The 24547-nt window shown below is 40.9% G+C and overlaps 2 protein-coding genes across 10 annotated transcripts in view; one reads left to right on the forward strand and one right to left on the reverse strand.

Moving 5' to 3' along the window:
- The window catches only part of SETD7 (SET domain containing 7, histone lysine methyltransferase), a 155881-nt gene extending 137538 nt beyond the window's left edge, over positions 1–18343 (reverse strand). The window contains exons 1-2 of one of the 4 annotated variants that reach the window (XM_072621085.1): positions 18204–18343; positions 4652–5595 (exon numbers count right to left, since the gene is read on the reverse strand). The gene's annotated coding sequence lies outside the window, so the exon portion shown is untranslated. Of the gene's footprint in view, positions 1–4651; positions 5938–18203 lie in introns of all 4 variants that reach the window. The other 3 variants (XM_072621082.1, XM_072621083.1, XM_072621084.1) reach the window with 3 other exon arrangements.
- MGST2 (microsomal glutathione S-transferase 2) overlaps positions 7138–24547 on the forward strand; it is a 105472-nt gene continuing 88062 nt past the window's right edge. For 2 of the 6 annotated variants that reach the window (XM_072621091.1, XM_072621094.1), the window contains exon 1: positions 7773–8118. Coding sequence is in view for 1 of the 6 variants with exons in the window: in XM_072621089.1 (XP_072477190.1) it covers positions 7373–7416 (44 nt within the window). In the remaining 5 variants the exon portion in view is untranslated. Of the gene's footprint in view, positions 7417–7772; positions 8119–13186; positions 13358–24547 lie in introns of those variants that run through there. The other 4 variants (XM_072621092.1, XM_072621089.1, XM_072621095.1 and 1 more) reach the window with 4 other exon arrangements.

The raw sequence follows: 24547 nt of genomic DNA on the forward strand, positions 1-24547 counted from the left end.
TACATGTCTCCCCTCATAGATGTAAGCTTCTCATAGACAGGGACTGTTTCATTTGTCTTTTTATCACCCACATCTGGCACTTAAGTGCTTTAAAAAATGCTTGTTGATTTTTTGTTTCCATTCAGAAATAAAAAGATAGGATGGAAATTTCTCTCATTGGTGTCATGACCTCAAGTACCATCAGGCAGTGGTGTCTCTGATGGCTCTCTGTTCCTTCATCATGTCCACTGCTTTTTAGTCCGTAGAATTTCATGCTATAGTAAAATTTCCCTTATTTTTTTAAATTTTAAAAAGTTTTATTACTACCTTTGGTTTTTTATAACCACAATCATACTTCGTGAAACAAGGAAACTTTACAACACCATGAGGAAGTTGGGGGGTAGAAAGCAAATGTTGTTGGGGCTTCTCATAAGCCCAGTTTTCCATTGTTTGACTAGATAAAGTGAAAGTAAAAATACTTATCTCACTGCTTCTATCCCCAGAGAGTATTCAGGTTTTGAAGTAACAGAAATAACCTTCATTTCTATGTTGCTATAAGTTTGCAAAGTGTTTGGTATATATGATTCCATTGGATTCCATTCCACCACCAATAACCTGGTAATGTTGGTGTTAGAGACATTATTCCCAATTTTATATTTGAGGAAACAGACACAGAGCACTTAAGTGACTTAACCATGGTGATCCACTTACTATCATAGGTGAGATTTGAAACTAGGTCTTCTGCCTAAAGGTCCAACCCTTTCTGGTACACCACACTGCCTCCAAGATGCCCTCTTTTTGTTGACATTCATTTCATAGAGTTTTATCACTCATCTTTGTTGGAGAGTTTGGTTCCCTGTTTTGGAATAGTCTAATAAATTCTAGGGTTTCTTCTTTTTCTCTTCTCCCCACAAAAAAATACCTAGTGTTGTTTTTCTGAACTTACTGCTGTCCAGATAAGATTGATCTCTTGGAGGCCTAGAACTAAATACCTTGAAGAATAAACTCTTCTCACAGCTGAAACTGACCCTCCCTGGCCTACAAAGAGAGACTGGGATAGAGCCAAGAAGGAGGAGCCCACAGTGCAGCTGTTCATTAAGGCTAGAGACAGCTCTTCCAGAGAATGTGCATTTCCCAGCTCATTCTCTCCAGGGTGAGCTACATCCTGTAAAATCCCATCAACTCAAGCGTCAGTGCTCCAAAAAAGCTGCAGCCACCAGAAGACATTTGCTAACTGAAAACACCAAAAGTCCTGTTTCATAGGTGCCAGGGGAGTAGGGTTAGGGTCTGTGTGGGAATATACAAATTAGAAAACATAAAAATGAGTAAACGAGGGAGACATTATTCATACTACAAAATGATGCTTTAACGTGTATTGAGTACAAGAATTGAGTATGAGGGTCCTTTAAACAGAAGGTCTTACTAATTAATTTAGATATTTGCTTATAGATTTAATATCAGAGATGTAACTAGGGTGAGATGACTAGAGTTTAACTCCCTGCTATATACTCTTTAATCCAGTAACACTGGCTTCTTGCCTGGTCCATGAACAATACATTCCCTCGCTCAGCTTTGGGCATTTTCTCCCATAGTCCCCCACTCTTCCTTTTTCACTCTGCCTACTAACCTTCATTGTTGTAATTATTGTTCAGTTCTGACTCTTCCTGACCCCATTTGGGGTTTTCTTGGCAAAGATACTGGAGTGATAACATCATTTCCTTCTCCAGCTTATTTTACAGATGAGGAAACTGAGGCCAACAGGGTTAAGTGACTTGCCCAGGGTCACACAGCTAATAAGTATCTGAAGCTAGATTTGAAGTTAAGTCTATCCTAACTCCAGACTCAGTGTTGTATCTGCTGAGCTACCTAACTGCTAGAATATTCCAAAACAGGTGATCAAAGTCTCTAGAAAAGATGAGTGATTAAACCTTCCTAATTTCCTTTAAATCCCTTCTTTTCCTGGAAGGAAAACCCCCTTAATTTCTTAATTATTTCCTATTTATCCTGTACATAGCTTGCTTTGTATATGTTTGTTTGCGTCTTGTTTCTCCCATTAGATTGTAAGCTCCTTGAGGGTAGAGACTGTTTTTTTGCCTTTTTTTTTTTGGTATCGCCAGTGCTTAGCACAATACCAAGCACATAGTAGCTTTGATTAATTGATCAATTGATAATTGATTAATTATTGAATTTAGAGAATGCTGACAGACTGATTCTTCATCAGCTTAGAAACAGAGCTTATTCCATTGTTAACAAGAAAAATTAGTTAAAATACAGATAGTACAATTATCCCTTCTATTGGGATTTTCCCCATCAAGGTTTCAGTTGGTCACAGGTTGGCATAAGAAATTAAATGAGAATTTTTAGGGGGAGTTTTGCAGAAGTTGCAGACAATATGCCAAGGCCAGCAGATGACACAGAAAAAGTTTAGAGACTCAGAAATGCATAAAATATGTGTATAGTGTTATATAATAAAGATACTTATCTTTTAATACCATAATAATTCAGACTTCTCTGGTACAAAGAGAGGGTCAAAAAACTTTTATATGGATTTTCCAGATAGGGGGACACTCACCCCTAATCCCTGCAAGGTGGAAGGGATAACTATAGTTTCTTCCTGTCTGGTGACCACACCTTAGCTGAACTCTGCAACTTGGTCTTCCTCTGTTGTCCTCCTCTCCTTCTCCTTCATCCTTTCTCCTTTTGTGAGACTTGCCCTAAACTTTATTTGTACCCCTCAAAATTTCTGATTACTGTTCTCCTTTCTACTGTATTACTACTTGACGTACCGAGAGATCTGACAATTCAGTACTGTGTAAGCACCTGGAGAGCAGGGACTGCTTCATTTTGCCTGTGTATCCATATTACCAGCACATTGTAAGTACTTAAATGTTGAATTACATTAAACTGAATCAGAGAAAAAGATAGCTCTGGAATGATTCCTGAAGTCAGTGCAGCATGAAGTCAGTATGCAGAAAGAATTGAACACTAAAATGTACACTCTTACATGTACAGTAGAAAGGGGGAAAGTATTCATTGTGCATGAAATGATGACTTTATTGTGTGTAACTTGCTTTTTAAGTATATATTGAATTTAATGTGTAACTTTTTAAAGTTGTCATGTTTCAGATCAGCAGCTTACATTCCATGGGGAGGGGGCAGGGGAAGGGATGGCACATTTATTAACTTACTTCATGGTGGCCATAAGGTCAAATGAAATGAATATCCCACCGTTCTCTTCCACTCGCTGGTTGATCTCTGTCAAATCACTTAATTTGGTCCTCAGTTTCATTTCCAGTAAAATGAGAGGATTGGACTAGATTTCTAAGTTCTCTTTCGCATCATATGATCTGGCATTTGCGTCTTCAAATAACATTTTCAAGTGACTATTCAAGCAGAAAGTGTTCTAGGAAATGTAGCCTGTAATAATAAAATCATGTATTTTCCAGGACAATCTTCGGTAAAGAAAACTTAAGCCCCTTCACAAATTAAATCTGGAATGCGTCTGGGTCTCTGTGTGGGTAGTTAATGATACAGTGTTATATGACTGCATTATGAATTATTGAAATTCAGTGGGGATGATCAGATTCATAGCATCTCGAGTGAGCCATCAGGGACAGCCTCCCATTGACGCGGAGTAAGAAAACACTGAAAACGAGAAAAGTGGTAGGCAACCAATTTTGTATTATCGTCAGGGGCCTGAAAAACAGTTAATTCTATTCTGTCACCAGAGGGCGCCAAAGCTCAAGTTGACTTGAAAACCTGGGTTGTTAAGGGCTGAAAAAGACTTTTGAAAGGTCATGGGATTATTGAATGTCAGAGCTGGAATAGGGCTTAGACATCATCAAATCCAACTCCCTCGTTTTACAAATAAGGAAACCGAGGCCCAGAGAAGTGGGTCAGCAAAGCTAATCTTGGGAATCTGCGTTCTTTGACTTGAGCAGATGCCTTTTCTACTGAAGCACACTGTCTATCTACTAAAACCGTCCCAGACAGTAGGGGAGACAGTCATTCCAGATCGGTGTGGCTGTCTCCTCTAACAGTTCACAAGCCATTCCACTGTTTGCCATTCTTCAATGTTAGGAGACTTTCAGAATTGAAGAGCCCCTCTCTCCGTTATCCAAAAATGGATTATACACTTGACACTTTAGCCCCAAAAGAATGAGCAACAAGAGACGGGATTGTACTAAACATGGGAGGTTAAACTCTAGTGGCTCCCTATTGCCTCCAATATGATGGCCCTTCCTATCTTTCCAGTCCTGTTACACTTTACTCCTTTCCACACACTCTGGGATCAAGCTTCTCCTGTGGCTGTGCCATGGAGACAGACCCAGCAGGTGTATTTGATCATTCTATAACCTTGAATAAAATGCTTTCACCCCATAAGCCATGCTGTGTTGGTACCCCTCCTTAATGTGGATAATTAAGCACAGCCTCTATTGAAAACACCTGCTGCACTGTACAGTGTATAATTTCCTTCTATGATTAGTAAAGTTGGAAGATGGCCGATTGTTATTATTTTTTTAATGTTAAAAATTTCATCCATCCTTTTAAAAAATGCAGCTATTCCCTAATGTACCCCCACCTACCACTGCCCCCTCCACTGTTAACAAGTAAATATATTTAAGTTAAAAGTGCAACACTCGACACACACAGTACCTCTCCCCCAACTCACCACACAACTCTGCTGAAAGGGAAGTATCTTTCAATATGTGCTCTTCTGGGATCGAGACCAGTCCTTGTAATTCATCTGAATTCCTCTCCCTTGGGTGCTGTTGTGATTTACATCCTTGCAGTCACTGGGTATATTCGTCTCTTTGTTCTATCTTCTTGTTTTGCCTTACTTTAGGCTTAAGTTCAGGAAGCTAATGCTTCCTGAATTTCTTGTATTCCACTGTTCTTTATAATAACCTTTGATATCTTTATTAAAGTCCATTGCTAATTACACCTCCTTCCTCCCTCCTTACCACAAGCCTTATCTTTTCTAGGTTGAATAAGAATAATCTTACTTCTTTTAGCTTTTTCTTAGAGTTCATACTGAGCCCTTTAGTGATTTCATATATAAAGTCCAGTAAGTGTCTTTCTTAAGCATTCTGCAAATTGGTTAATACTTTGTGATCATTGAAAAGGCCAAGTACCAGTCAGTGCTTAAATACAAGAGAAACAATATGTTCAAGAAAATTAGTGCTAGAACAAGAAATCTTAAGACCCTGATATGATGCTGGTCACCCAAAGGTTAGACCTAGGTCTCTCCTATTCCTCTGATTTCTGGCAGGGACAGCAGAGTGAAACCAATCCAAAAAGTTTGAATTCTATGACCATACTTCCACTCTGTAAGAAGTGGACACACCTTTGTAGTGCCCCACCAGGTGACCATAAGCATGATCCTGGGCAGAAAAGCTCTGAGCACCTTAAACTAAAACGGAAGAGGTGCGGGGGAGCACAGGTATTAATTTAATGGCAAAACAATGTCTTCAGGACACAGAACAGTCCTTGTCTACTCCATCTCCTCTTTTCTCTTGCCAGCCAAGATGGATCCTTGAACTGAAGTCTAGTCAATAACTTAAAGAAGTAAGACACTGTTTATAGTTTAAGCATTAGACTGGAGTGGGCTGAATTCTGAAAAGAAAAGAAAAGGTGGGTCTTATGCTGCATCTTGTGGAGAAGGTCTACCCCTCCACCAGAACATGGAGATGAGATGGGCAAGTGTTTAGTGCCAAGTTAGCAAAGGGCCATATGTTTCCACACTGGGGTGTACAGCTTTATAAATGAGAGAAGCCATTGTGTGACATCTTCAACTGTAGGGGCCATATCTTCTACTTCTCTACAATTCCCCTGTCACAAAGTGGATGTCCAGTATATAATTAATGATGATTATGAAGAAGATGATAATGAAGAGGATGATGATTGCGATGGTTAATTGTAGCCAGTTCCATTTGGATTTCTCTGTGTCATCTGAAACTCAACATATCCAAAATGGTACTCATTATATTTTGCCTCAAACCTAGCCCTCTTCAAAGCTTCCTTATTTCTCTTAAGGGCACCACCCCTCCAGATATCCAAAGTTTGTGACCTCCTCTTCATCCTTGACTCCTCCTTCCTCCTCCCTCCCAATACCCATGTACTTGCCAAGTCCTGTCCCCACCATCCCCTTTTTTCCACTCACAGAGTTAACTGTCCCAGTTTACTATTTTTTTTTATTACTTTTCACCTTGATTATTACATTAGTTTCCTAATTGGTTTCCCTGCTTCCAGTCTTTCTCATTTCCAATCTATCCTCCACACAGCTCCCCAAATAATATTCTTTAGACACACCATTCAAAAAATCTCCTATTGTTTTGCATATAGTAGATGCTTAACACATGTTCATTGAACTCTTATAGGAAATAATCAGAAGAGAACCAGAAAGGAAAATTTGGTATAATACTGTAGTTATTTCTTACAAGGGAAACTGACTCGGTGCTTCTTCATCTGATAGAGAATGAAAAGCACAGAGAAGCTGAATAGTTTGTTCAAGGTCACATAGTACTCAGAAAATGGAGCCAGAGCCTGAGCCTCCCACAATTTCTTGCTATTATCATGTCTGACCAACATGCTTTTTAGCAAAGAAGAAATATGGAATTGAAGTAATTGATTCTGATTAAAGAATAAAGGGCCACCTCTATTAATGTTATACAGTTATCCCTTTGCACATCGTGACATTCCCTGTCACAATCTGGATGTTGTGGGTTGGCATAAGAAATTAAATGGGGAATTTGGGGGGAGTTTGGCGGAAGCCATAAACTACATGGGAAAGCCAGCAGATAGCACAGAAAAGGTTTAGAAACTCAGAAATGCATATAATATATGTACAGTATTATAATAATAACATGTTTTATCTTTTAATACCTTAATAATTCAGACATCTTCTCTGTTACAAAGAGAGGGCTAAAATAATTTTACATGGATTTTCCAGATTGAGGGGATAATGTGCCCTTCACCCCCTTGATGTAGAAGGATAACTGTATGCTTAACTTTTCCTGTATCAATGGAGTTTGCAATTTAACTTTCCCATCTGACTAAGACACAGAAAGACAGAGGACAAGGGGTCATATAAAGACTGGGTGAGATGGGAAATGTGTGGAAGCACATATTTCCAAGACTTATCAGTTTCACTTCTGTCCAGGACTTTTGTGAAGGCCTTGAGAGAGAAAAGGAGGAAGAGAAAAAGGAGATTATCTTCTATGGTTCTTCTGTCCTGTGCAACACAGATTGTGAGGACAGAGCTTAGCCCCTTACATTCCTAAGCAGTTAATTGCAAAGCGTGAACTGAAATTGCTTTTGGAATGTTCATGGAGGCAGAGAAAGGAGGGCAGATGCATTGTGGGAGGTTAGAAACAGCCAGCAGAAGCAGAGGATGGACAAACCCAGGAATGCAAATAAGATGAGCTGGGAGGAGAGGTAAGGAAGAAGAGGGGGAAAAAATCAATTCCCTTAAAAGCATTGCAGCCTTTTATCTATCATTTTCTGCTGTCTCTTGGTATCTTCTAGGCTATTTGTTACTGTTAGTAAATCCCAGGGCCATTAATTGTTAAGACCTATGAGTTTGAGGGGCTGGGGGAAGAGAGGAAGGATCGTGGTGGGAGGGGTAGAAGAAAGCCAGTCCATGGGATAGACTCTATAGATACTTGATGAGTTGAAATTGATTTTATATTTTGGTAATTTTTGAATATATTTCATACACCCTTTTTAACTCAGTGATATTGGACTCAGCACAAGAGGGAGAGTGGGCTACTGCTAGTGGGTGATTGAAGTGGTCAAATGTTATACTACCCCCTTTTCCCAATGGCACATGCACAGATACTGCTGTGGACTCCTGGGGTAGTAGACCTGGCTTACAAAAGGGTAGGTTTGGGAGTTTGCACAATGGAGTGAAAAGAAGGGGCGGTTGATGTTGGGGGAGGAGGAGAGGTGTGGTTGTGTTGAAGACAAACACAAAAATTTGCTATTACAGGGAGGGTGTGACTATCACATATGACCACTCTATGACTGATCATACACACCTCAGGGTCAGCTCCCTTTCAAAGTCTGGCTGCAGTGCCCTGTTTACAGGAATCCTTTTCTGATCTCCCCAGTCTGACCCTTCCTACCACCAATTATTAGGTAAATATATTTTGTGTGTCTGTGTTTATGTTGTTTTTCACCAGAAGGATACAAATTCTTTGATGTTAACCTAGCAGAGAACAGTTTATAGTTGTCTCGGTACTTAGTGGAGTACTTGGCACATGGGAGGTACTTACTGTTTTTTGATCTGAATTTTTCTGGTGAATGCTCTTGACCAATTTATAAGTTTAAATTCCATTTATATATACCATTGTTTCTGGATGCAACTACTTGTGTGGGTATTTGATAGACTTGGAACTGATACTTTGGGAAGGGTGGTGTTGGCACATGGAGAAGGCTGATAGGGAAGGAAAGAAAATCAATACATTTGCCATTCCAGTTTAAACTCTCATTGTTTCTATGGGCACACAAGCCAGTCTCCTGCACGATACAATTAACTTGGGCCCTTGAACTTGATGGTTTGGGGGAGCTACACTTATCTAACATCTATTAACTGCCTTAATATGTTAGTAGATGCTTAATTTTAAAGAATAGTTATATTAATGGGCTAACTTCATTAACTATCCATTTGATGGCTGAATACGTATGCCTTCAGGTTTGTTTGTTGTTTTTTTAGCTTATTTTTACCAGCAATTAGCTTCTCCTCTTAGCTTCTGCAACCCCATCCAGAGAGGTCATGTTGCTCATGTCACAAGACACATCCAGCCTCTTGCCTTCTCTTTTATGATGCCTTGCAGGAGACTATCCCTGGGCATGTCATGAGGATACCTGCCAATATTTTTCCATCTAGTCCTTCTTTGGAGTATAAAAATTCTTCTGCCGCAGAGAGCCTTGAGTCACTCAGCACCTGGGGTGTGATACTGCCCACATTCCTGGCTGACTTTAATTGGGGGCTTTACCACATTGCCAGATACTGGGGAATCCAGGGTCTGGGCTGACACATGACTGACTGGATTGCTGATTCAGGCTTTCTCTGATGGCATCTATTTATTTGCACAAGAGATTGCTACCTGACAGCTACCTGTTCCTACATATCCTTCTCAAAAGCCTTGCTTCTTTCCATAAGGGCAAAACTCTTTTGTGTACCTCTTACTCCAGACATTAAGTGCTGAGTGGCTTCTCCATCAAACTAACACAATTATCTTCTGCAGTGGAGGCAGTGTGGTACAATGGAAAACCAACCAGCCAACCAAACCAAACCTGGTTCTGGAGTCAGGGGTACCTGAACTCAAATACACCACTTGTGTGACTTCCGGCAAGTTACTTCATTCCTTGGGTCTCCCTTTCCTTAACCGTAAACATGAAGGAGATGGACTAGATGGCTTCTGAGATCCCCTCTAGCCCAATTTCTATGATTCTGTGGCCCTTTTCCATCAGGAGTCTACTGTTAACCTACAGTCAAAAGGAGAGTGTTTTGTATTACAGTGCTTGACATATAGGAGGTGCTTAATAAATGCTTGCTGACTATATCGAATTACTTGCCTTCTCAGTGGAGTTCAGTGGGGAGGGAGGAAGGGAGAAAATTTGGAACTCAAGGTTTTAAAGAAGAATGTTAAAAATTGTTTTTTCATGCAACTTGGAAATAAGACATATAGGCAATGGGGTATAGAAATTTATCTTGCCTTATGGGAAAATGGAGCAGAAGGGGATGAGAGAAAGGAGAGCTGTGATAGAAGGGAGGGCAAAAATTGGGGGAAGGGGTACTCAGAAGGCACAATGTTTTGGGGTGGGCAGAGGGGAGAGATGGGGAGAAAATTTGGAACTCAAAATCTTGTGGAAATGAAGGTTGAAAACTCAAAAAAAAAATAAATTAATTAAAATTTTAAAAATGCTTGTTTGGATGACCCCAAGGACTCAGTGTTTAATCTGACTTTTGGTAAGCAGCTCTTAGATGGAGACTTTCAAATGCCTGGGTAACTGAAATGATTAATATATACTTTAACCTCAGTTATCTGGATACAATAATAGGTGAAATGGATCTTTCATAATCTGGCTATTAACCCTGCTCTTATGTGTGTTCATCCTTTGTTGCCAAAGAAGACAATACCTTCAGAGAAATAATGACATGACTTGCACTTGACTTTGTTTTGAGTGAGGGAGGGCTGTGCAGGTCACCAGCCTCACTTCTCCTCTAGACCTATCTGAATCCAGTGACCAGATATTCATCAGGATGACTGGAGATGACCCAGGATGAGGCAATTGGGGTTAAGTGACTTGCCCAAGGTCACACAGCTAGTGAGTGTCAAGTGTCTGAGATGAAATTTGAGCTCAGGTCCTCCTGACTCCTGCACTGGTGCTCTGTCCACTGCACCACCTAGCTGCCCAACCCTCCTTATGTAAGTTTGTTGGGAATGCACCCACAAGGCTTTTTAAAGACTCCAAGTTTCTCCCTGAAACAACAGTCCATCTTTTATCATTAGTGTTCTTTCAGTGTCTTTGTGTGTTGGGAGATATAAAATACTATAGTCTCCGAAGAAATAATATTGGGGATCATCCAAAGGGCATTGGAGAATTACAAGTATTACAACACATTCCAAATGAGGCATTGCACCAGAGAAGTCATGTAAAAGATGTCATCAGAGATAGGTCAAGGAAAAGAAAAAGATGCCTTCCCTTCTATCACATCTCTCCCTTCTCTCATCCCTTTCCACTCCACTTTCCCATAAGGTAAGATAAATATCTATACCCCATTGCCTGTATGTCTTATTTCCCAGCTGCATGTAAAAACAATTTCTAACATTTGTCTTTAAAACCTTGAGTTCCAAATTCTTTCCCTTCCTCCCTTCCCATCCCTCCCCACTGAGAAGGCAAGCAATTTGATATAGTCAGATAGCAAGAGTGAGAGATAATCAATGAAAGGGACATTTTGTTTAATTGGTATCTCACAAGTTAATGGAAAATTTAAAAAGCCTTCAGCATGTTGAATAGACCCTCTGTGGGACAGTGTGGAGGAGGGTCAGGGTTGCACAGGACTGAAGGGGATTGTTGGGTTGACACCTGCATTATATGTGCAAGTACCAACTTTGATGACGATCCTCTGGAGTATTGGGGTGCATGTGGTAAAGTCCACCTGGGAGACATGAAACCTGATAGAAAAAATGAACATTGAATAGGATTGACCTCTAATTTAAGAACTGAAGAAGGTGATAAAAAATTCCAAAGACCTGAATTCAAATCCTACCTCAGATACATACTATCTGTGTTGACCTTGAACAAGTCATTGGATCTCCTAGGGCCCCAGTTTACTTAGCTGAAAAATGATGACCTTGGACTAGATGACTTCTGAGGTCCCCTTCCAGTTCTAGATCTACGATTCTGTGATTCCTAAGGTAGAAAACTGCCAACTCCTTGTAGGCAGGGACTGGCTTCCTTTTGTCTTTGTACTCCCAAAAACTAACACAATGCCTGGCACACAGTGGGTGCTTAATAAATGCTCATGAATGAATCGATTCTTCAGCTGTTGGTTGTTCAGAAAACTTGGTGAGCACAGTTGGAAGATACACTGGTGATAGCTATTCTCTTTAGAAGTCTGTTGTCAGGACAAAAAATATTTCTAAGGAATACTTTTGAGGAAGATTGAACCACCTCCACTGAGAAAACACACAAACAGTCAAAAAGCAAAGCTCGAACCTAAAAATAAGTGTCTGTCCAGAGAGAGCATACCTTCCTGGGTTCCTTTATCAAGGGTACTTGGCTGAGCCTGACTGCAGAGATTATCAGGAAGGATGACATATTGTATTGGCTGGACAGGTGACCATTACCTGCATACTGTGTAATAATTTGCTTGTTAACTACAAGCAATTACATGCCTTTAGGAGATAAAAATCAAGGAAGTAAGTGGGTCCTTCCTCTTGTCCCTTCCTCCCCGATCATGTCTCCTCTCCAAAGTAGGAAACATAAATACAGTATTATTTTTGATGATATGGTTTGTCTTGTAAATGCCTACAAATCATTAGTCCTAAATCTCAAGGATCATTTGTCAAAGAGCCTCTTCATATCATCCAAATCAACAAGATTTGCATATGGAAATATGTAGATTTCTAGAAACTCAAGTGCTTTCTGGAGCACTAATCATCAGAAAGAAAATAATGAGGGTAATCACTATGCTGGAATATGTCAGAGTCTGGCTGGTTAACTTTGAAACAAAACACAAATCCTACTCCCCAGACCAGAAAAAGATCTTTTCTTTCTCAGAATCTTTTTGTGCTAGATATTAGATTAAAAATAATAGTTAGCATTTCTATAGACCTCTAAGGTTTGCAAAGCAGTTGGCAAATATTATCTCATTTTACCTCACAACAATCCTGGGAAGTGGGTTCTATCCTTATCCTCATTTAACAGATAAGGAAACAGAAACCTAGGGTCACATAGCTAGTAAGCATCTGAGACCAAATTGGAACTCAGGTCTTTCTGACTTCAGACCTAGTGCTGTATCCACTGTGCCACCTGATTTACAATGGCATGATTTTCCCATCCCTCTGTCTCCAGCTTCTCAATTTGAATTTCTTTTAAAATCAGGGCTATTCTTAATGTTCTTGTACTCTGGACTCCCTGCTTTTGATAGTCAGACTGATAAAGCCTATGGACCCTTTCTCAGAATAAAGTTTTTAAATGCATCAACTAAATACATAAGATTGCGAAAGAAATCAGTCATATTGAAATAAGGGTATAATTTCCCCCTTCCTCCCAAGTTCACAGGCTTCTTGAAATCTATCTATGGACTCCTTAGGTATCCATGGTCCAAGGTTAAGAACCTCTGTTTTAAGTGAATCACCATGTCGGTCAAGATCTGTCCCATATCCCTTTGATAGAGTCCTTCTACCTGTCAACCTGAAAGCAGCAGCTGTCTGTCGTATTATATAGACAACCAGAAACCAGAAGGGAAGTAATCACTTGAAGGAAACTGCTTTTGACTTCTCTCTGTACTCAAAGAGAGGAGATGAGCCATGGGCATATGGCTACAGTGCTCAAGGTGGGAGGTAGCTGAATAAAGAAAGATTCTCTTTGTTGATTTTGCGGCCAGAAGTATGGAACACAGGTAAGAATCGGTCCATTCCAGTTGCTGGCATGTTAAAACAAAGGCTCATTTTTATGTAGTTCCATTTCCCAAAGAGCTGGCTTCAGGAAATGCTGCTTACATGTATATCCTCAACTCTTTGTGCAGTATCTGGCACATGGACAACAGTCTTGAAAGTTGGACAGCCATGGAGAGGCTATTATCTGCACCTTTGGATCGAGGAGTATCCACATTTGAGAGATCACGTAAAAAAGTCTAAGGGTAAGACAAGTCTTTATTTCATTTGGTGCTAAGACCATAGTATCAGTCCTCTACAGTTGGATGTTAAGCACCATTGAGAAGAAAAGTACCTTAGAAATCATCATTTCTGGGTAACTAGTATTGAGTTTGGAGTGAATAACATAAGGAAAATTTCTTATTTTATCCTTTGCGCGCACACACACACACACACACACATTTCTTATTGTTCAGTTGCTTTTCAGTCTTTTCTGAGTCTGCATGACCCTGTTTGGGGTTTTCTTGGCAAAGACACTGGAGTGGTTTGCCATATCTTTTACAGATGAGACAAATAGGGTTAAGTGATTTGCCCAGGGTCACAAAACTAGTAAGTGCCAGGTCAGATTTGAACTCATGAAGATGAACCTTTTTGACTTCAGGCTAGGAACTCCACCACTGAGCCACCTAACTACCACTCATCTACATTTACCATATCTATTGGAATGGGCCCCTTATTTCATTGCTGTTTGCAGGACTCAGTGAGAAACTTCCTTTACCAATGCAAGTCGGCACCTTCTCTGTAACAACCCTTTAGAGAGTTGACTGGGACACTGAGAGGTTTTATGGTCTGCTAAGGGTCACATAGCCAGTGTATATGAGAGGCAGTATTGAATCCACATTCTCTGTAACTCTATCACACCATGCTGTCTCATCTCACTAATATATTTTTGTAATATGGGTCAAATCTTGAATGAATGAAAGCAACTTCAAGTTGAATTTTCATTTTTTAGCATATGCCCAGGAAACACTGAGTAATTTTTTTGTAGTGTAAACTCAAGAGCAGAAACCTGGAATGTGTCAGTCTACATTTTCTGTTTATTGAAGCCATTTTCCTCAAAGCTGAAATGTTGTAAAATTATATTGTAGATTCAACAGCTGCAATTATTCTCATAGATGTGGCCATTTTCCTCACTTGAAAAGCTGTCAAGACCTTAACAGTCAGACACAAGAAAAATCCAAGAACTCCACAGAAAATAATATCTTCTTAGGAGAAGATGTTTCTATTTGATCGCTAAAAGTCTTGATGGACCTATCCCTGCCTCCTTTCTTCCAACAGCATCATTCATTAACAAGAAACTATCTAAAAAGGGGAGGGGAAAGGGAAGGAAGGAACCTCCCAAAGGATATGAATGCTCTGCTAGAAGGCAGCATGGTAAAGTGGGAAGAGCACTGTGGAATCAAAAGGAACAGCGTTCAAATCTTGTCTCTACCAAGTATTAGGTAACTTCAGATAAGTTACTTCCCATCTTTGGGATTCAGTTTCCTCTTCTGTAAAATGAGAGGATTGGACTTGATGGTATCTGGGGCCACTTCCAGCTCTGAATCTGTGATTCCATGAAAAATTGGATCCAGTTGAGACAACATCTAGCTTCAGACACAAATAATCTCAGACATTCTCACTCTCCCCATGCAAGGGGTTCAATGCAATTAAATTCAGTTTGACAAATGTCTCTTCATCCAGGAGTAGGCTAGCTTTGGGACTACTGAGGGCGTTGGAAACTGGAGTCGACTCCCTGTTGATTCCCTCTGGGGGAACAAATGGCATCTCCACCATGTTTTAAAGAACTGAAGCCTTGTGAGTGCATCTCACGCTAGGAGATAAAGAGAAAGGTGTTTAGCACACTTACTTGGCTATTGAATGAAGCAGCCATGCCGGACCGTGACTGTTCATTCCAGCAAGGGTAGGATTGTCTTTCTTGGTGCATCCAAGCATCCTTCCTTCAGAGGAGTTTCATGTAGAATTGGAGGAAGTATTCTTTTAAAGTAATGAAGGGGCTTGTTGGTTGTGACCATAAGATAAACTGAGGGTTTTGGTCTTTATTATTTCCCCCCTTTATACAAAAAAGGGAGCAGTAGAAACTGGTGGTGTAATTATGGACAAGTTACCCTCTCTGAACCTCATTTCCTCATCTGGAAAATGTGAATAAAAATACTTGCAGTATCAGAGGCAGCCTGACAAAGTGGTTAGAGGGTGGACCTTGGAGTCAAGTGGACCTGCGTTCAAATCCTGCCTTGATAACATACCAGCTCTGTGGTCATTGGCAAGTCAATTAATCTGTCAATATCCCAGGCACTTCAGGCTGCTCTCATGCTGGAAGGAGTTTCCGCACAGAGAATTCTCCAATGAATTTGCAGACCTCACCTCTCTCCCTCTGCCAGTGTGCCCACTTCACCGACTTGAGAAGTTCAAATAAGAGGCTGTGTATAAAAGTATTTTTCAAACTTTGACTAGTCAGTCAACAAGCGTTTATTAAGCGCTTCTTATGCATCAGGTACTGTTCTAAGAGCTGGGGATATGTGAAAAAAGGCCTCAAAATGCTACCCAAGAAAAATGATTTTAGGACCCTCTAAGGCAGCTCCCTTCTCCCTGCACTTCAGGGCTTCTCTTACCTGAGTTCAAGGAGCCACACGGTCCAGTGGTGCGCTTTTACATTTAACAACTAGCTCTTGGGGGGAGGGGGGTGTGGGGAGAGAATGACACACCTTTAGGGATCATCTGTGTCTTTGACACTTTCTCCATTACTTTGTTAGTTCTGGGCTATCATCAAAACAAAAAATCGAGCCCCTATTCATGGATTTTGCTGATTTCCAAAGTGTAAGCATTCACACTGAAAACATAACAATTGATTTTCAGGAGCTGGCTTCAGCAACCCCCTGGAGCCACCGGAGTAGAGATGGGTTCCCTAAGTTTTCCTCTTCTACTTCGGGTTTATACAGAACTTGCTGGGCTAGGGGGTGGGGTGTATCTTATTCACAACTCAATTCCAGTATTACACTCATGACCAGCCTGGACAGAACTATGAAATTGGAGGAGTTTGTCTTCAGCACTTTCCCACCTCTTCTCTGAGGAAGTGGAAAGGGTGACCTTTGCCCTCATGAGCATTCCAAGTGCCCTCCTCCCAAGACACACACACACACACACAAACTCAAACCCCATTCTTCCATAATTAATATTAACTAATTCATTCAGCAATCATTTATCAAGTACCTAGTATGTGAAATAAATTGTATTAGACAATGGAATAAATCCAAAGATAGATAAGAGAGCGTTGATGCCCTTGTGGGAACTTCAATGATTGTTTCAACCTCAGGGATGTTTTTCATTTTAGGACGACATGATCTCTTAACTAGAGAGACAGATGTTCTAATGGTGGAATATCAGAGAGTTACAATGAAATTAGCCTAGGATTCTTGTTGTACCCTCTAAGTCTTTTCTGCCAGTCTTAGTATTCTAGAAGGTAACTTCCCCTGAGGGTATCATATCTCTGGCTTTCCTTAGCAGAAGGCCCCCTGGGAGGGAGGATGTGTGTGTGCGTATGTGTGTGTGTGTGGGCAGGCAGCATCCCTATTTTTCTCATGGTGAATCATAGTGTTGTAAAAATTCATGACCCTGAGGCAGAAATCTGCCTTGTAGATAGGAAGTCCTTAAAGGATCTCAATTCTTCTTTTCTTTTAAAAATTAGGATTCTGAAATAACTGGACAAAAAGGACTAGATGCACATATACATTCTAACCATTACTCCCAAATCTTCTTCCATCTTCACTAATGTAAACAGGATAAAAGATTTAGAGCTAGAAGGAATCTCTGAGATCATCTGGTCCAAATCCCTCATTTTTCAGAGGATGAGACTGAGGCTAAGGAAGGCAGAAGGGAATTCCCAAAGGTCATTCAGAAAATAAGTGGCAGAACTGGATTCAAACTCATATCCTTAACTCCAAATCCAGTATTTTATTTGATTACACTCTATAGACATAATTAATTTTTCCATTCTGCCCTTTGTTCTGCTTTTTCTCACTTTACCTGATTCCAAAGGTATCTTGATAGAGGGCTAACCTTTGGAGTCAGGAAGATCTGACTTAAATTCTGCCTCTGACATGTACTAGCTGAGTAAGCGTGGACTAGGCACTTTCTCAGTAGCCCAGGCAAACTCTCTTATGAGAAACTGTTCATTGTTTCCATAGGGAGAGTTCTTTATAGATTGAAAGGTATCTTGAACATGGTCTAGTTCAACTTCCTAATTTATAATTGGGAAAATGAGAGGAAGGAAGGGGAAGTGATTGGTCCAAAGGTCCCACAGACAGTAAGTACGCATGTCTACTTCACTTCTCCCCCAACAATCAACATATTTCAGATGACCATTCCACAAGGCTCCATGATCCACATGCTTGTCATTTTCGATAGCTCCATGGTGTTCCATTAAGTTCCTATACAGCAGATTGTTTAACCTTTGCCTTACCATTGGACAATGAAGTTGTTTTTAATTTTTCATAGCCCTGCTGGGTACCTCTTCTTTTCCTCCTATTGACTTAGTTCCTTGGGATCTAGATTTGCTCATGAGGCTGATAGCCTGTTTGAAAGGGGTGGTAAAGCAGAAGGCTAGACAATACTCCCTTTCCTGGGTTTCTAGGCAGTTGCTGCATCCCTACTTTCTCCACCATTATAGCCTAGATCAGGGCATGCACACAGCCCGAAATCCCAATACGAACTACTGACTTGGAGCAGGCAACCCAGGAAGGGTGTGTGGAGAGAGCAAATGGTTTCTGAGCAATAGCGGCAGAGCCAGCCCCCTCCTGTATGAAAAGGAGGGGACACATTGGCAGGAGACTTAAAAACAAACAAACCTTCTTTGAATGACAAATTCAAAGGGGAGGATGGATTATCGAAACAAAAAAAACACATGCATGAATATGGATGCTGGCACACGCGCGCACACACATGCTAGACTGCCTCTAAGATGCCGATAAAATGACTATGGTCATACCTTGTGTGAGAAAGGTGATGGGACATGGGAAGTAATTAGGGATTCAATCAGAAATGCCCAGTACATACCCGTAATTTGATAATGTTGAACTGCCATCACTCCAAGATCCACATGAGGAGTCACATAATGGAGCAGTGACCCCACCAGAGAGGGGGCATCGAGGGGCCCTTGGCAAACCCCTTAATGAAGGTTAATGAACAAGGTGATGGAGGGGACTTGTAAAGGGAGTGCCTGGAGCTGTGGTGTCACTTTCCTCTTTGTTGGGTGTGCATCAGCAGGCGGTGACTTGTCAGAGAGGGCTGAAGGAGGTTGCTAGGTAACCAGGCAGGATGTGGGAGAGGAGACCCTCACTCTTCTCTCTAGCCAGTGTGGGGGAAGCAGGCTGTAGGAGGGCAGGGGTTCTCTGGCAGTCATTCTTTCTCCCAGAATGCAAAACAAATTCCCAACAGGGCAGGGCCCAAAGGTTGGTAGAGGGAGGAGACTGCCCCGAGGAGAAGTAAGCTGCTGAATTAAGGGTAGAGGTTTTTAACCTCTTCTGTGTGTCATGGCCCCCTCCAGCAGTCTGGAAAGCCTACGAAACCCCTTCTCCGAATAAGGTTTTTAAATACAGAAAATAATATACATAGCATCACAAAGCAAACTAATTATATGAAATTCAGTTATCAAAAGATACATTTTTTTTTTAAAACAAGATCGCAGACCCCAGGGGAAGAACCTGATATAGGTTAAAATAAGGGAAAGAACAAAAAAGGAAACATATCCCCCTATAAAAACATAGGCTTAAAGGGTTAAAAAGGGGGAAAGGGAGAAAGGTCAAGAAGAGAAGAGATATCTTTATCAGGGAGGGCAGCGGCTTTGTCTTTGGCCTTGATGTGGCTGTGTGCTGTGGGTAGTGTGAAAGAGGATGTTGCCTGGACTTGGAGGCCTTGGATTTCAATCCAAGCTCCACTGCTTTTCACTTGTGTGTCCTTGGGCAAATTCCATAACATGTCTGGATCTTAGTTCCCTCCTTAGGGTCTCTGAGTCTTACAAACTTGAGTAATAACTGATGAGAAAGTCATGAGACCAGACTTTTGTTGATTTTGAATAAGTATTCTAGAACGTTTGGAGGTTCTGAAATCCACCTAAATCAGGTCCTTAATTTTTTTTGAGTCAGAGATCCCTTTGTCAGTCTGGTGAAACCGGGACTCCTTAGTATACTGGTTTTATACCATCAAAGAATGTAAGATTTGGAAAGGAAATCAATTAGATTGAAATGTAGTTATCAAAATATGGTCATGGACTCCAGGTTAAGAACTCCTGCTCTAAGTATTAAAGTAATCTCCCAATGGTGCTGTGCTGTACTGACCAGAACCTATAACATTTGAGACCTCAAATTGAAAGAGACTTTAGAAGTCACAGTCCCAAATCCTCATTTTACAGAACTGTGGTCTAGAAAAGAGAATTGACTTTAAATGCTTACAAAGTAAGTAAAATGTAATGGAGGTTCAGAGTCAGGATTGGAACTCAGAACTCCAGACCCAGAATGTTTCCTACTGTACTACTCTCCCAATACAGACAAATGAATGTTGGAAAAATTCCCGAGTCTTTAACCTTTGGAAATCAACTTCACCTGATCAGAGAGGACGAGGGAAAAAACCCTCATTCCAAAATACTATTTGTGAAAAGAAAATTAAACAACAAAACAAAAGGGCAATCAATCCCTCAAATAACAGCACAGTGGAACTTCCTCTTCTCTCTCAGACTCTGGAGGCTTTCATTTTCAAAGAAGTAGTCAAATGACTGATGAGGGGGCATAGCCTGGGAACCTGAGCCTGGGATGCTATCAGATAGAAAACTGGGAAGATTCTGCTTCAGACAGAACCACGATCCAGAGAGTTTGGGAACAATAATAGGGTCTGAACTGCCCTGTCCATATTTTTCCCTATGTGATACCTTTCCTATAAACATGGGTTACCTACTTGTGTCTCACTTACCCAACAGATGGAAAAGTGGAAAAGTGATGGGGCTCTACCCATACTTGAAGCCAGAGTGCATCCAAGGACACTTACCAAAACAATTTTCTGAGTATATAGTCACTGCCTTCATTTTTAGGAGAACCAGTGCAAGGCTTGGAGAAGCTTCCCCGTTATCTTTCTTCTGATATAGCTTCTTTCCCATAGTTGGCCTTACCAATGCTGCCCTAAACTGATTTGGGTTAATCTAAGGGAGATGTTCTAAATCTAGCGTGGACATGTCCCCAAATGGTCTATGGATATATTTCAGAGGATCCATGAACTTGGATGGGGAAAAGTTTCTATCTTTGTTTCAGCATAATTAGTTTGTTGTGTAATCTTTTTTAAAATTGTATTTTATGTATTTATACATATTATTCAGAGATAGAGTCAGTCAGTCCATAGACGTCACCAAATTGCCAAAGAGGTGTCAATACCAACAACAACAAAAAAAGGTTCAGCATCCCTCTTCCTCAAGGAGCTCACTTTCTAATGGGGAAGACAACATGCAAACTCTTTACAGAAAAAGAAGGAAAAAAGGATGAATTGCAATTAATAATATAATAGTATAATATTAATTTCTCTTAAGGTTTTATTTAGTCCCTCAGGTAATCAGACTTCCTATTATACCCTCTTTCTAATTAAAATGCATTTTAACCTAGTAAATGGGAACAGCAATTTATAACTTATTTTAAGTGAAATTGGGTGATTTGGTTGATTTACTCATAGGACCTCCCCTCTGCCTGACAGATGCAACATTTTAAATTTCTATTGAAGTCACATTCCTGGAAGTTATTTGGGGTTAGAATTTTCCTATCACCAAACTTCCTGAGGGCAGTGCTTTTACCAATACATTCAAGACTTGTTGGTCAGAGCCACATCATCCATGTAGTGAGATAGTATCCACAAAAGCAGGCCAGGCCAATTCTTAGGAGGCCAGGCCAATCAATGGGCATCATTTCCTCTCATTGCAGAAAAGTGTAAAATGTGCAGGTTCCCAAACTAACCAGAAAGCCAATGCCTTAAACTGTGCTCCTTTAGTGAGTCCATTATGGTCAACCTCTTCATATTAGTGTAGCCATATTCTCAACCAAAAAATAGAATAATTATCTCCAAAGAGTACTTGATAATGTGTCTTTTGTGTGTACTGTCCTCATGAAGTAATACAGACATATATTTCTTCTGTCCACACCTTCTTTCTCTCTTTCCTGGGCCATTCTTCTAACCCTGGAGGCCAGGACTGGTCCTGGAGTCAGGAAGCACAGAGTTCAAATCATGCCTCAGTCCCTTACTAGCTGATGGCCCTGGGTAAGACATTTAATCTCTGTTTGCTTTAGTTTCCTCAATGGTAAAACAGGGCTAATGAGAGCACCCAGCTCTCAGAGTTGTTGTGAGGATCAAATGAGATAGAATGTGTAAAGTGCTTAGCCTGGCACATAGTAGGCACTAATAAGTCCTTCCTCCCTCCCTCCCTTCCTTCTTTCTTCTATTCAAAATTCCCCCAAATTTTCAGAAGACTGAAGGTAAAATGGTCCCTAGGAACTTAAAAAAAAAATTAAAAACACTAATAGCAGGATATTTGGTAAAGATTCATTTTAATGTGTTAGCAGATCCATTTATTCATAAAGTTTCACTGGTATTAAAAAAAATTACACCACAGTCAATGACTGATATTACTACTGCCATCATAAAAATCTCCCCAGTAACAAAGAAAAAAATTACAGTCAATAGACACAGAAACCAAGCCTGATAGCATGGCACATTCTCTCCTCAATGGTCCCCTCTATCTCTCTAACTCTACCGGTGGAGGGAAATACGTTGAATTATCCTTCAGAACCAAGATCGGTTGTTTCATCAGGTTTTAGTGTTGTTTTCCTTTCCATCACTGTAGTCATTGCAAAGCTGGTAGGATCTAGGTGACTCACTTAAAAGAAACTCTTTGGATTCTTTGTGGTACCAAAAACATCGGAAACAAAGTAGATGTTAACTGGGAATATAAGTAAGAAATAATGGATATGAGGATTTCAGAGAAACACTGGACAACTTGTGGGAATTGGAAGTAATATGCAAATTAAAACACTCAAATGAAGACACGCTGAATAATTCTAATGACTAAGCCTTGAAAAAGGGATGAGGTAGTGTCCCTTTCCTTTCAGTAAAAAGGTGATGGACTAGGTGCACAGGACATTACCTATAGACCCAGACATTGTCATTGTGTTCTCTGGTTTTACTTAATTGTTTTTCTTTGTTATATTTGAGGGGTCATTTGGAGGTTGGGGGGAGGGAAGGGAAGTACGTCCAGATATGACTGTCATACGAAATAAAAAATATCAATAAAAGTTTTTATTATTTAGAAAAGACTCTTTGAAAATCACTTCACATTAAAGCCCCATTTACAATAGTCCACCCCATGGAATCCCAGCCTCCCTTTCTTCTGATATAAGTTAAGAATATGCAGCCAAAAAGCCATATGGAGAAGTCAGTTTGGAGAAGGAGGTGACGGAGCGATGGAAAGGAATTCAAATCACCCCATGCTTTCAATCTGTCATTATTCCACCCAAGCCGTCGAGGCCAAAGGGAAGCATTTGCAATGCAAAGCAGGTCTGAAAAATTGGCTTTATTTCAAAAAGCCTCCTTCTCAAGGCTGCCCTCCACCTCCCCACCTCAGGGTAGCCCCGATTTGTAGCAGATAAAAGAACCGCCCACGTGAGTTGCTGAAGGATGAAAAGAGCCCTTTGAGCAGAACTGTTTAACTAATTAATGCAACACTCTCGGTAAGGTTAGAAATGAATGCCTGTGAAAAGAAAGTGTGCAGAGACACTCGGCTTTAAGTCGGGTCTATACTTCCAAAGAGCCACACCAGGCAGAGCAGTCAGTCAGAATTCTGTAGCTCTCCGAAATCTTTAATCCTCAAACATCCCGGGCTATCAGAGCAAGCCATGTCAGCGACAGGATCTGTAAACCTGTTTTTGATCCTGGGGCATAATTCACAAAAAAGAGACCACATCTCCAGCCACAGCTTTTGAGTGAAATCATTATGTTTAAAAATTAGGGGAGGAGAGAGAGAGAGAGGGAGAGGGGGAGGGGGAGGGGAGGAGAGGGAGAGGGAGGGAGGGAGGGAGGGAGGGAGGGAGGAGAGAGAGAGAGAGAGAGAGAGAGAGAGAGAGAGAGAGAGAGAGAGAGAGAGAGAGAGAGAGAGAGAGAGAGAGAGAGAGAGAGAGAGAGAGAGAGAGTGTCAACCTACGATTAAGGAAGTGTGCTCCCAACTCAAACAAATCAACCTACCCCTTCCCCTCCTCAAAAAAAAAAAAAAAAAATAGATTGGGAGTCGGGAGGAGGAAGGGGACTTTGCAGGGTTTCCTACTGTGCTATGTGCTGGTGTCAAATTTATCCCTTCTCATACCATCTCCTCCAACTCATACCCGTAAGAGCCAGTCCCAAGCAAAATTGTGAAGAAGGGGCTACTTAATGCCATTGTCCCAGGGTGTTTTTTGTTTGTTTTTATGTTGTTTTTGTGTGTTTATTCGCTTTTTGGTGGTGGTTTTTCTTTGTTTTTGTAAGCTCGTGGTACTTTTTCCCCACGCTCACTTGTTCTCTACTTTCAGAGTCCCGGGTCCCTTCTGCCTTTTCCCACTTACTTATACCAAAATCTGCTTTTAGGAAAGAATCAGGTAGCAGCCAGATGGTTTACAACTACTAAGGAATGCGGTGGCAAAAAAAGCAGAGCCTTATCTGAGGGACTTTTCGAGTCTGACTAGGTGAGACCGACTTGGCAGAGAGCTTACACAAAGGAGCAAAGAGCAGTAACAATCCCTAAGAGGAAGATGCCTTTGGTGCTGCCATCCTCGGCCAGTAGCTCAGTGGAGCGGTAGCGGCGGCAGCGGCAGCTGCTCACCACAGTGGGGAAGTAGCGAGGACGGGCAGGTTATCTAGGAAGGAGTCCCTCTTCCCCAAAGTGTGGGACTCTGTGGGATTTTGTATCCCTTTGAGATTAGGAGAATTACAATTCTTGTTTTTACTTTACTATTCTATTTCATTAAATATTTTCTTGCTTTGAATATATTTGCCTTCTGGCTTAGTCTGGGTGATTCATGCGACGTAGGCTTCTAAGGACTACAAATAGAACCATGAAGTTCAGTGTGGCTTTTAGGAGGGCCGTATGAAAGAAAGGGAGCCCTGGGTGCTGTAGTAAAATCATAGAATGTGAGAACTGGAAGAAGCCTTAGACGTGCCCTTGTCCAGCTGCCTCATTTTACAGAAAGAGGGAGACGTGACTTAGCTCACAGGGTCCTAAGCTTCTAGGAGCTGGACTTACTGGGTTTCCCTAATTCCCAGCTCATCGCTATTTCCCTTTAGTATCACCTCTCCAAGAGGCATTTGTATTTTAATCTTTATATGTAATTGCAGAATGAAAAGTT

The sequence above is a fragment of the Notamacropus eugenii genome, chromosome 6 (genome assembly GCF_028372415.1).
Source record: "Notamacropus eugenii isolate mMacEug1 chromosome 6, mMacEug1.pri_v2, whole genome shotgun sequence".
Lineage (NCBI taxonomy): Eukaryota > Metazoa > Chordata > Mammalia > Diprotodontia > Macropodidae > Notamacropus > Notamacropus eugenii.